This window comes from Eleutherodactylus coqui, chromosome 6 (genome assembly GCF_035609145.1).
Source record: "Eleutherodactylus coqui strain aEleCoq1 chromosome 6, aEleCoq1.hap1, whole genome shotgun sequence".
Classification (NCBI taxonomy): domain Eukaryota; kingdom Metazoa; phylum Chordata; class Amphibia; order Anura; family Eleutherodactylidae; genus Eleutherodactylus; species Eleutherodactylus coqui.
In genome coordinates this window covers 82069124-82082585 of record NC_089842.1, presented here as the reverse complement: position 1 = coordinate 82082585, position 13462 = coordinate 82069124, and the positions used below count along the sequence as shown (strand labels likewise).

General features: G+C 47.0%; 1 protein-coding gene across 1 annotated transcript in view; it reads left to right on the top strand.

The window, feature by feature from the left end:
- LOC136631366 (sialic acid-binding Ig-like lectin 14) overlaps positions 1-12992 on the top strand; it is a 75977-nt gene extending 62985 nt beyond the window's left edge. Inside the window, exons 7-9 of the mRNA XM_066605635.1 lie at positions 4609-4737; positions 9551-9600; positions 12815-12992. Of these exons, the coding sequence (XP_066461732.1) occupies positions 4609-4737; positions 9551-9600; positions 12815-12865 (230 nt within the window). The 3' untranslated portion in view covers positions 12866-12992. The remainder of the gene's footprint in view (positions 1-4608; positions 4738-9550; positions 9601-12814) is intronic.
- Positions 12993-13462: the final 470 nt, after the last annotated feature.

The window sequence follows — 13462 nt, the reverse complement described above, 5'->3', positions numbered from 1 at the left end:
ATGGCCAAGCACCCCACAAGGTGGGACAAAGGCCGTTTACAGCCTCCGGTTTGCACCGCTGCCTCTCCCCCTGTGCCCCAACCTGCCACTGAGATCCAACCCCGCTCTGAGGACACAGGCACTACCGTCTCCTGGCCTGCACCCACACCCTCACCTCCGCTGTCCTCGGCCCCATCCATCAATGTCTGTCAGCGCAGCGTCCAGCCGTCGCTAGCGCAAGTGTTGGAGCGCAAGCGCAAGTACGCCGCCACGCACCCGCACGCTCAAGCGTTAAACGTGCACGTAGCCAAATTTATCAGCCTGGAGATGCTGCCGTATAGGGTTGTGGAAACGGAGTCCTTCAAAAGTATGATGGCGGCGGCGGCCCTGCGCTACTCAGTTCCCAGTCGCCACTACTTTTCCCGATGTCCTGTCCCAGCCCTGCACGACCACGTCTCCCGCAACATTGTACGCACCCTCACTAACGCGGTTACTGCCAAGGTCCACTTAACAACGGACACGTGGACAAGCACAGGCGGGCAGGGCCACTATATCTCCCTGACGGCACATTGGGTGAATTTAGTGGAGGCTGGGACAGAGTCAGAGCCTGGGACCGCTCACGTCCTACCCACCCCCAGAATTGCGGGCCACAGCTCGGTGGTGGTATCTGCGGCGGTGTATGCTTCCTCCACTAAAGCACCTTCCTTCTCCTCCTCCTCCAACGCAACCTCTGTCTCGCAATCAAGATGTGTCAGCAGCAGCAGCACGTCGCCAGCAGTCGGTGTCGCGCGTCGTGGCAGCACAGCGGTGGGCAAGCGTCAGCAGGCCGTGCTGAAACTACTCAGCTTAGGAGATAAGAGGCACACGGCCCACGAACTGCTGCAGGGTCTGACAGAGCAGACCGACCGCTGGCTTGCGCCGCTGAGCCTCCAACCGGGCATGGTCGTGAGTGACAACGGCCGTAACCTGGTGGCGGCTCTGCAGCTCAGCAGCCTCACGCACGTGCCATGCCTGGCCCACGTCTTTAATTTGGTGGTTCAGCGCTTTCTGAAAAGCTACCCACGCTTGTCAGACCTGCTCGGAAAGGTGCGCCGGCTCTGCGCACATTTCCACAAGTCCCACACGGACGCTGCCACCCTGCGCACCCTGCAACATCGGTTTAATCTGCCAGTGCACCGACTGCTGTGCGACGTGCCCACACAGTGGAACTCTACGCTCCACATGTTGGCCAGGCTCTATGAGCAGCGTAGAGCTATAGTGGAATACCAACTCCAACATGGGCGGCGCAGTGGGAGTCAGCCTCCTCAATTATATTCAGAAGAGTGGGCCTGGTTGGCAGACATCTGCCAGGTCCTTCGAAACTTTGAGGAGTCTACCCAGGTGGTGAGCGGCAATGCTGCAATCATTAGCGTCACCATTCCTCTGCTATGCCTCTTGAGAAGTTCCCTGCAAAGCATAAAGGCAGACGCTTTGCACTCGGAAACAGAGCCGGGGGAAGACAGTATGTCGCTGGATAGTCAGAGCACCCTCCTGTCTATATCTCAGCGCGGTGAGGAGGAGGAGGAGGAGGAAGATGAGGAGGAGGGGGAAGACACAGCTTGGCCCACTGGTGAGGGTACACATGCTGCTGGCCTGTCATCCTTTCAGCGTGTATGGCCTGAGGAGGAGGAGGAGGAGGAGGAGGATCCTGAAAGTGATCTTTCTAGTGAGGACAGCCATGTGTTGCGTACAGGTACCCTGGCACACATGGCTGACTTCATGTTAGGATGCCTTTCTCGTGACCCTCGCGTTACACACATTCTGGCCACTATGGATTACTTCGTGTACACACTGCTCGACCCACGGTATAAGGAGAACCTTTCCACTCTCATACCCGAAGAGGAAAGGGGTTCGAGAGTGTTGCTATAGCACAGGACCCTGGCGGACAAACTGATGGTAAAATTCCCATACGATAGCGCTAGTGGCCGAAGGCGCAGTTCCGAGGGCCAGGTAGCAGGGGAGTCGCGGAGATCAGGCAGCATGTACAGCACAGGCAGGCCAACACTCTTTAAGGCCCTTGACAGCTTTATGGCTCCCCAGCAAGACTGTGTCACCGCTCCCCAGACACGGCTGAGTCGGCGGGAGCACTGTAAAAGGATGGTGAGGGAGTACGTAGCCGATCGCACGACCGTCCTCCGTGACGCCTCTGCCCCCTACAACTACTGGGTGTCGAAGCTGGACACGTGGCCTGAACTCGCGCTGTATGCCCTGGAGGTGCTTGCTTGTCCTGCGGCTAGCGTCTTGTCAGAGAGGGTGTTTAGTGCGGCTGGGGGAATCATCACGGATAAGCGTACCCGCCTGTCAACCGACAGTGCCGACAGGCTAACACTCATCAAGATGAACAAAGCCTGGATTTCCCCAGACTTCTCTTCTCCACCAGCGGACAGCAGCGATACCTAAGCAATACGTATGCTGCACCCGCGGATGGAAGCATCGTTCTGTATACCCATCAAAAACGGGGACCTTTTCGCTTCATCAATCTGTGTATAATATTCCTCCTCCTCCTGCTCCTCCTCCTGAAACTTCACATAATCACGCCGAACGGGCAATTTTTCTTAGGCCCACAAGGCTCAGTCATATAATTTTTCTAAACAATTTTTATACGTTTCAATGCTCATTAAAGCGTTGAAACTTTCACCTCAACCAATTTTTATTTTAACTGGGCTGCCTCTTGGCCTAGTTACCAATTAAGCCACATTAACCAAAGCGATTAATGGGTTTCACCTGCCCTCTTGGTTGGCCATGGCCAATTTTTCTGATGTACATTAGTACTGTTGATACAGCAATTTTTGGGGGCCCTCGCCTACAGTGTAATCAAATTAATTTTTAGCCCACCTGCATTACAGCTGACGTTACATCCGCTGTGTTGGGCAATGCAATGGGATATTTTTATGTACCGCCGGTGGGTTCCAGGGAGCCACCCATGCTGTGGGTCCACAGGGAGTTGTAAATGCATCTGTGTCCACTTCTAAAGAACCCCAGTCTGACTGGGGCATGCAGTGTGGGCCGAAGCCCACCTGCATTTTATCTGACGTTAGCTCTGCTGTCCAGGGCACTGCAATGGGATACATTTATGTACAGCGCGTGGGTTCCAGGGAGCCACCCATGCTGTCGGTCCACAGGGAGTTGTAAATGCATCTGTGTCAACTTCTAAAGAACCCCAGTCTTACTGGGGCATGCAGTGTGGGCCGAAGCCCACCTGCATTTCATCTGACATTAGCTCTGCTGTCCAGGGCACTGCAATGGGATACATTTATGTACAGCGGGTGGGTTCCAGGGAGCCACCCATGCTGTGGGTGCACACGGAATTCCCATTGCGGAGTTGTACCTGCCTGTGACTATTTATAAAAAAACGCGGTCTGACTGGGGCATGCAGACACCTTGACAGAATGAATAGTTTGTGGCACATAGGTTCCCCATTGCTATGCCCACGTGTGCGGCTCCAGATGGAGGTGGCACAGGATTGGATTTCTCATTGCTTCTGTACAGCATTGTGGACTACCGCCCCGCCCCTTTTAAAGAGGGTCGCTGCCTTGCCGTGCCAACCCTCTGCAGTGTGTGCCTGCGGTTCCTCTGGCAGACGCACTTATAAATAGACATGAGTGTGGCGTGGCATGAGGGCAGCTGAAGGCTGCGCAGGGACAGTTTGGTGTGCGCTGTGGACACTGGGTCGTGCGGGGGGGGGGGGGGGGGTTGGTCAGCATGTAACCCAGGAGAAGTGGCAGCGGAGTGTCATGCAGGCAGTGATTGTGCTTTGTTGGAGGTAGTGTGGTGCTTAGCTAAGGTATGCCATGCTAATGAGGGCTTTTCAGAAGTAAAAGTTGTTGGGGGGGGGGCCCACTCTTGCCGCTATTGTGGCTTAATAGTGGAACCTGTGAACTTGAGATGCAGCCCAACATGTAGCCCCTCGCCTGCCCTATCCGTTGCTGTGTCGTTCCCATCACTTTCTTGAATTGCCCCGATTTTCACAAATGAAAACCTTAGCGAGCATCGGCGATATACAAAAATGCTCGGGTCGCCCATTGACTTCAATGGGGTTCGTTACTCGAAACGAACCCTCGAGCATCGCGAAAAGTTCGTCTCGAGTAACAAGCACCCGAGCATTTTGGTGCTCGCTCATCACTACTTATCAACATAAATGCTAATGTTCTGTGATAGATTGTCCACACCGGAGTCAATTGGTCTACATTTCAATCCTGTATTGTAGTAGTGTCACAGCACATGAAACTCATCACTGCTATCTTTGTTGTTTGTACAGTTAGAGCCGTGGATTTCACCATTATTTTTTGGATAGTTATTGGGAACATTGCCGCCTTCATTCTCATTAATGTGGCGTCCTATTTCTTCTTCCCAGCACTGGACACATTAGTTGGAAGCTCTTGGTGGGGGGATTTAAAAGAACAAGAGGGAGCACCATAACAAGAATATAACAGTCATATCTAGAACATTTTATTTTAATTATTCCTATTGAAAAATTATGTATTGTATGATGTAGTAAAAGACTATAATATTAAGTGGTGGGACATCCCCTGTAACCCTGTATTGTATTAGTGTCATACCTGATGAAACTCATCATTGCCATCTTTGCAGATTGTACAGTAAGAGCCGTGGATTACACCATCATTATTGGGATAGTTATCGGGAACATCGCCGCCTTCATTCTCATTAATGTGGCGTCCTATTTCTGTCTGAAGAGACACATGGAGAAAAGACAATTAGGTAAGGAAGGACAATATTTGGCTGCACTGAGCACAAAGCTCTATGGTTTTCGATCCATATAAAATGTTGAACAGCTTTTTAAACATTTTGCTAGATGATTATATATAAAGCGGCCATGGACGAGAAAAATGTGTATAGATAGTTATAGATGTACTAGTAGAAAGCCCGTACAAGGATGGCGACTGCAATATATATTATATATATATATACCCTGTTTCCCCGAAAATAACAGGCGTCATATTAATTTTTGCTCCCAAATATGCGCTACGTCTTATTTTCAGGGGGTGTCTTATTTCGCTGCGGCAAATCCGTCTGTGGCCGCTAATCCCTTAATTGGCCAACTTTGTGGACGAAATTTCTCAGAAATCTCGTCCACATGGGACAACGAATCTGTCACGGCAAAGCTGGGAGAAGCCGGAGTTGTGGTGCGGATTCACGGGCCACAGAAACGGAAAAACGTGCAGCCAGGTCGCTACAAAACAAGCAGCTGAGTGCCGTGGGTTTTGAAGCAGCGCTTTCCCGGCAGAAATCTCGCTGTTTATCGCTGTGGCCCAACTGCGAGATTTCCGCTGGAAATACGCTCTGTGAGAACCCAGCCTTAAGAATCAAACACTGGTTGCCTGACTCACACACAGAGCCATAACAAAATAAGGGCTGTAAAGTAACGTACCTGTCTGCAGACAGAAGTTCCTGTACCACTTGTAAGCAGGGATGGTATTGCAGCTTCCGGCCACCAGGGGGAGCTCATCCCAGCAGACATGTACAGCAGGAACAGAACGTACAGTATGGACTTTTCCAGCCAGCAAGGGGAGCTCACAGCAGAACACTCGTACAGCACAGCAGGGACAGGATAACAGCAGACTGTCTGCAGATCTACCTATACATCTGGAGGTAGGAGACAACGAGGATGGCAGCAGGGGACAGGCCTCTTGACTTGCCTGCACACTTTACTATGACTTACTATCAGGGGGTGCCTTATATTTGGGACTTCTGCAAATTTCAGGGGGTGTCTTATTTTCAGGGGGTGCCTTATTTTCGGGGAAACACGGTGTATGTATATATATATATATATATATATATATATATATATATATATATATATATATATCGATGCTCAGGAGCAACTTGCCTCAGCTTTGCAGCTCTCTGTTCTTCACTTCTGTTGGTTCTTTGTTGCCTCATTCTCCCTGCTTGTGCAGATCAGTGCTCCTACTATTATATATTAAAGAATGTACTATGATTTCACAGAACTTAAAGGGGTTGTCCCACTTCTAGCTGTTTTGCTGCAGGAAGCAGACAGCTCATTGCACAGTGACTCAGGTTGGTACTGCAGGCTGAGCCCCATTCACTTCAATAGAACTCCGTCTGCAGTACCAACTCGGGCCACTGAGCAATGTACACAGCTGTCTGCTTCATGCAGCAAAACAGCTAAAAGTGGAAAAACCCCTTTAGGTTAGGAATATGTTAAATCACGACTCTGCCACTTCATTAAACTATCATTGTAGAATCTCACTAGATGATTGATGAAAAAGTGAATAATTTTTTTATGTAGACTTGTGTGTTTGATTGAGAGAGGCAGCTTTGTGCCGCTTGGGCAAATGTGGTTGTTGTAAGGCATGATGTTTATTGTACAGGATGGACCACACAATGCATATAAAAGCTGTATAAAATAAGATCTTTGTTGCCCATAGCAACCAATCACAGAGCAGCTTTCTTGTTACCTCAGCATGTGTAGTTACATAATGCATCCATATGAGGGAAGAGTTGTTTTTATAACAAACTCACCACATCAAATTAAGATTTACCTTTTAAGCTGCTTTACAAAAAGTAAATGTAGGAGTGATTGCTAGGAGGAGGGGAAAATATATTCTCTCTCTCTCTCTCTCTCTCTGGCCGCCTGCAGACGGGTGGGTCGGATCCAGCGGCTCCGGCTGCCGGGTGAGTGACGTTTCTGTGCGGGGCTCGCAGAGAAATAGGACATGCGGCGGTTTGTTTGCCACGTGACATTTTGCGCGGCCAAACCGCGGCCGTCTGCATAGGAGTGCGTATTGTAACGCACTGCTATGCAGGCTTTCAGTGGCGGAAATCCCGCCGCGGGATTTCCGCCCGTGTGCAGGCAGCCTCTCTCTCTCTCTCTCAATATATACATATAAATATAGGTAATGTCCTTCAGTCAGTAACTTGTAACTAAGCCAGCATGAATGTATTAAGTGTATACTTTTTTAATGGATAAAGGTGAATTCCTTTCCAGACTGTTCCTGTTCCTCCCCTTCCTGGCAGTTGCTCCTCCTCTCCATAGTCTTCCCTTAGCTCCACCTCTTCCTCCTCTCTGGCCCTGCCCATGCTCCCAATTCTTCTTTCCCCTTCTGAAAAGGGTTGAGTATAAGCCATGGGAATTTATTGTTATAAAATCCAGCTGCTGCAGAAACTCTTTCTATAGAGGCTGCCTGACAATCAATAAGTGTGGCACACAACACGCACAATGCTGATCAATCTCAATATTCTGCATAATAAGATAAAATATAATTCATGGCTGTTAAAATACAGTATAATACAGTACTATAGTATTGCAGTATAGTCTATAAGTGATCAAATGAATGCAAGTTCAAGTCCACATAGGGACATAGGGTGTTTTCATTATAACAAAAATATTAAAAGGTTTAAAATGCCTCTTTTCCCAGTCGTTGCTTTGAAAAATAAAAATAGCATATAGTTTATTACATCTCTGTAGAGATAGCAAAAATATATAATGTGCCCAGAGCCTAAATACTCCCCTTTCAGCTCTAGACACAAAGGAAACAGAAAGTATCTTGTTTCTCGAACTCAGATTTTCCTGAAAAAGACTCTGGTATAAATAAGGACTCAACGTGTTTCTTTGTTGATGCAGTGAAACGTCATCGGGAGTCGTTTAAATAACCTGTTACTTAGTAAATACAGTAGATCGTAAAAAACAAATAAATGAACAATTCACAGCGGATCCATTAGGGTTCAGCTCGTTGTATGTTGTTTGTCAGGGAAGTCAGCCGATGTACTGGAAACCACAAGGTAAGTACGGTAATCAGACACCTCCTGGAGGCTCACATGGGGCCACCTTGGAAATATTAACGCACAGAAAGTGCTTGTATGGTGTCAGAAAAGAGTAATGTAACAGATCTGTTAGTCCTCAACTAAGGTCATAGATTAAGGTTTAGTAGCCTTTATGCCTTGCAGTGCGAACACACACCATTCACACAGTCAGATGACCAAAAAGGTCCTCTTGATGTACAGCACCAATATGGTGGCCGACAGCAAAATTGGACCTAAAGAAAAACAGCTACAAAAGACTATCAGCTTATACCTCGGCCTATGGCGGGATCCATACGGGCTAGGAAATCTCGCTAGAAAATCATTGCTACAAAACGCATGCATGTGAAGCCCATGGTTTCCAACAGGTTCTTTCACATGAGAGATGGTTTGTAGCCTGAAAGAATCCATTGGAAACCACGGACTTCACAGACATGGGTATTGTAGCGATGATTTTGTATCAAGATTTTGTAGCCCGTGTGGCTAACTCCCTTTAGCCATACAGCCCTAGTGATAGATTGACAGAATATTAGCGAGGTACTGACTAAACTGAACCCATCTTGTAACAGAGGTCACAGCTTCAAAATGAAAGAAAAAGAGCTACAGCAGAGATAGATGCCAAACAACCATTATGGTTGACTCATAGGCCAGAATCCCAAATACGCACGCAAAAAAAACCCACAGCCAGGGTCCTGTTCATTGAAATGGCTAATTAGCCTGATTAGTTTCATACCTGCAGGAAAATAGAACATGCTGTGTATTTTTTAGTACAATGGAAATGGTAGTAAATATAAGTTGGTGGTTAGGGATGAGCGAGCATACTCGGAAAAGCACTACTCGCTCGAGTAAGTTGCTTTATCCGAGTATCGCTGTGCTCGTCCCTGAAGATTCGGGTGCCGCTGCGGCTGACAGGTGAGTCGCAGCGGGGAGCAGGGGAGAGCGGGTGGGAAAGAGGGAGAGAAAGATCTTACCTCCGTTCCTCCCCGCTCTCCCCTGCAGCTCCCCGCTCCGTGCCGGCACCCGAATCTTCAGGGACGAGCACAGCGATACTCGGATAAAGCAAATTACTCAAGCGAGTAGTGCTTTTCTGAGTACGCTCGCTCATCCCTATTGGTGGTAAATACTCATCTAACAATACTGTATGGACATACAACTGACTAAAAAATATACTGTATATACTCGAGTATTAGCCGACCCGAGTATAAGCCGAGTCAACAAGTTTTACCAAAAAAAATGAGAAAACCATTATATACTGGGTAAAAAAAACAAACCTCCATACTCACCTCCCAGCTTACGTCTAGGTCTGTGCGGCAAGCTGCTTAAATTCTCCCCGCTGCCATCCCCACTGTCCACTCTGTTCGGCTCTGTCAGCGCTGTGTAAGTAAACACTGTGATTGGATTGAGCACCAGCCAATCACAGCTAGTCAGTGAATGTCATTCATTGATTGGCTCTGAATGATTGAGCGCCGGCTGTGTTGATGGCAGGGGATGACAGAGCAGAGAGGACACTGGGGAATAACAGCGGGTAGAATTCAAGCAGCTTGCCGCATCGCCGCCGGGAACACAGGAATTCAAGCAGCTTACTGCACCACCACCGGGAACACAGACGCCAGCTGGGAGGAGAGTATAAAGTTGTTTTTTTTTAACTCTTACCTGACTCGAGTATAAGCCGATAGCGGCTTTTCAGCACAAAAAAATGTGCTGACAAATTAGGCTTTTACTCGAGTATATATGATACTTTCTTTTCTAGGAAATGGAACTCCTGACTCCAAGACAGAAGATAAGGAATCTACATATCAGGTACGAGCTGCTCAAAGGAAAATATTAATAGGAATCTATTAATTTCTTCCCTTCTCATTGGAACGTGAAACCTCATCTTCTTGTATAGAAAGTATTCCTTAATATACAGATTTGGCCTTCCTTAAAGGGGTTCTGACACGAAGAAAAAAAAATTAATTACCTTGCCTGGCCAGGACCAATCGCCAGGCATGTCCCCTCCATCTGGCATCTTCTTCTGTGGCTTCTAGAAGCAGAGCAGGAGCAGTCAAAATGACCGGTTCCTGCTCTGCTCCGTCCATCAGCCACTTCTGAGGTGAATGGACAGGCGCCACGTCACAAGCAGTGCTTTCTGTGGGCGGCCCGTCCGTCCTGGCTGAACTCCGAGATTCTGCGCGTACGCAGTGGAGACGTGGCCCGTCCTGACTCCTGTCAGAAGGCACCTCTCCACTGCGCATGCGCGCAATCCTGGAGGGGGGGGCGGACCATCCTTGGCTCGTCGGAGGAAGAAGACTGCCTGTTTGGAGATGACCCCCTGATGACAACAACAACAGAATACAAGGTGAGTATTATGTTTTTATGCTTTAACAGCCAAAAATCGTGGGTTCCCGGTGTCCATTAGGCAGACCAGGAAACAATGGCTGTTAAAGCATAAAAACATTATTCGTGTCAGAACCCCTTTAAGGCGACCCTCTGGTCCTGGACAAAAAAAGATGGCTGACAGGGCCTGACCTATGAAACTGAGATCTGAGTGATATGCTGTCCCTAAGTGCAAGTTCACAAGGCAGAATCCGATGTAGATTTTCTACCTGTAAAACTACAATAGAATTCCGCATCTACGTTGCACAGATCCGTGCACAGAATAAGTTCTGTCAATTGGGCAAAATCCATGAGCAGAATTTTCGATGCGTTTCTGTAGAGAAAAGTGACGAGTCACAGAGAAACGCATTGAAAATTCTGTGGGCAGATTTTGCCAATTGACATGCTGAATCCATGTGCAGATCTGCAGTAAAACGCACAGCAGACTATTAGGACTATTAGGACTGTTTCTCCCATTTCTGCTACCCTTATTTATTTAAAAGGGAGTGTTGGAAATTGGCAAGAGCAAGCACTCAGTGATCGCCAGCGATCCCACTGAAATGAATGGCGACACAACATGCATGCATGACCTCCACTTCATTCATGCCGGTACCTTCAGGACTCCCGTTCTCGAGATCAGTTGGGTCTCAACAGTCACATCCCCTGTGATCATAAACTAATCCCCTATCCGGTAAATAACTTTATAACTTGGCACAACCTCTTTATGGGCTCCTTCACACTTGTGATTGTGATATCGCTGAGAGCAAAGTGCGGCAAAATCAAAATTGTGTTCAAGCGAGCATCATAATGATTTTTCTTGTGAAAAATCGTGCATCACATCGCTGCCGCCCCGCAGTTTTCTCGTGCAAAAGCAATAGAATTTTCTAATGTTAAAAATGCATTGCATCACACTAAAATCGCAAGTTCGTGCATTGTGATGCGATAAAAAATAGGCTCCATATGGAAACATGGGCTAGAAAAAAAAAAAAAAAAAATCACAAAACGCAGAAAGATAGGACACACGGCGATTTTCAAATCTCGCAACATCACATTAGTCAAAACATCACAAATGAGAATTAAACCATTGAAAATCATTGGTTTCATAATTCTGCAATTTCACTCTCTCGCAACGCACAGAAATTGCCCAATTTTATCCCAAATGTGAAGGCGCCCTAACTTGTTTCTAAACCCCATATACCCTGAGCTGTATGGCACTGAATGTTAGATAAAAGTAGTGGGTGGAGGTGCGATGCAGGTTTAGGATGGCGCAGCAGCTGACAGACAGAGGGTAAAATTTTATAATAAAATATAAACTTTATTGAACTAAACCCGGTAGGCTGGGGTCACACGGGGCGAAATTACTGCAGAATTTCCATGCAGACTTTCTGCACGGAAATTCCGCCTGCAATTTTTATCCTGTGATAAAGCAGCAAAGTTGACAAGATTTGCAAAACTGATCCACTGCCAGCAAGCCGCACTGAAATTGACATGCCGCGTGAAAATCAAAGCCGCGGCATGTCAATTGTATTGTCGTTTTCGCTTCGGCCATCTCTCCTCTCTAAGGGCACCTACCTACTTGCGTTTTTTTAACACTGTGATATCGCTGCGTTTTTTAATGCGGATGTCAATGGGAATTTCTAATGTTAAAAACGCATCGCAAGTTGGTGCTTTGCGATTTTTGTGTGATGCGTTTTTACCATTAGAAAGTCCCATTGACAATCGCGTAAAAAAAATGCAGCAATTATGCAACGTTAAAAAACACAAGTGGGTAGGAGCCCCTAAGGGGAGAGCTGACCGCAGGGGAATAAGCCGCTTGAAAACCAGCGACATATTCTGCAGGACTTCAAACTGTGGAAATCTCGCAGAATTTCTGTGTGGACCCACTGAGGACATTCCGCGAGATTTGAACCCAGGCGTATACTATTTCTGCTCCACTATAGGTGGCCTCCGTACTTAAACATTTCATACGTTTTAACCAGCATTCCATATTAATAAGATGTCTCAATTCTCGAAACGGCAAGGCACCTCTATTTCTCTGGTTACTTTACACACACAGTATTTGTTATGATAGAATATCTAGTTCCCGCCCTGCGCCTCTTACGCCTCCTGTCTACGGGCGAAGACGATACCCTGCAGCAGATCTCCACCGCGGGAACCGCCGCCGGAGAGCAGGCAAGAGCTGACAGCTCTGACAGATAGTCTCATCGCGGCTAATCGCAGCATGCTGTGATTTAAATCGCTATGATTCTCTGCTCGTGGACAGTGGGGCTGCGCTTTCCACAGTAAGTCTTAGGAAAGCGTTCACTGCGTTTCCCGCAGCCGGATTGTCACTGCAGGAAACTCAGTGAAAAAAAAAAAACGCCCGTGGACAGGCAGCCTTACGGTATATTTGTCCAAACGAGTCGGTGCTTGACTTCAAACAAGGGCAACACGTCTATCATTTATCAGCAGATGTCCCTATGCTGCACATCACCATCCTTCTATTCATGACCCCGCAGACTGTCTGATTATCTGGGACCGTCATCAGATAGCGGCTCCTAACTATCATCTTTAAAGTCCCATTTAGCTGAATGTGTTTTGGACTTACTCTTGTGAAAAAAGCAGATCTGGATATATTTATCTTCTAATCATGTTTCTTTTTTCCATTTCTGTTTTCTAGGAATTATCAGGACAGAAAACTGATATCTACTACAACTTGAAAGCACGATAATGATAAAGACCTACACTATCTAATTTCCCATTACACATGGAGCACTAACATGTCCTGTGATAGTTGTTAATGACATCGGCTGTATGTTTGGGGTTGTTGTCCTGCTACAGAATAAATTTAAAGTCGATCATATGCCTTCTATTTTTGAAAAACTTTTGCTATCTGCAGCATTTTTTCACACCTACTGAAAACTCTTGCACAGTACTCTATGTAACCCAAAATGGTAGCCATAAAAACTACAGCCCACCCCGCCTGCTAGAACCTGGCAGACATTTCTGTGTAGGCGCACGGAGGTGCCAAGATGTGCCTAATACATGCCAAGACACTGCTCATATATTAGATTCATCATGTGCCAGGCGAAATTTTACTGAGACCAGTGTTGGGAATGTATGGTTTAGTACATTTTTCCCTAAGGCTTTTGAAAGTGGAGATGCAAATCTCCAAAAATGGTAGGCACCATCTTTAAGTGGTTAATATATGACATCTCACAACATTCTAGATCATGTCATTGACATACAATGTAACAACCCATCATGAACAATCTACTATGTGGTCTTTGAATAACTGTACTTTTTTTTTTTTTTAACTCAAAGTTTT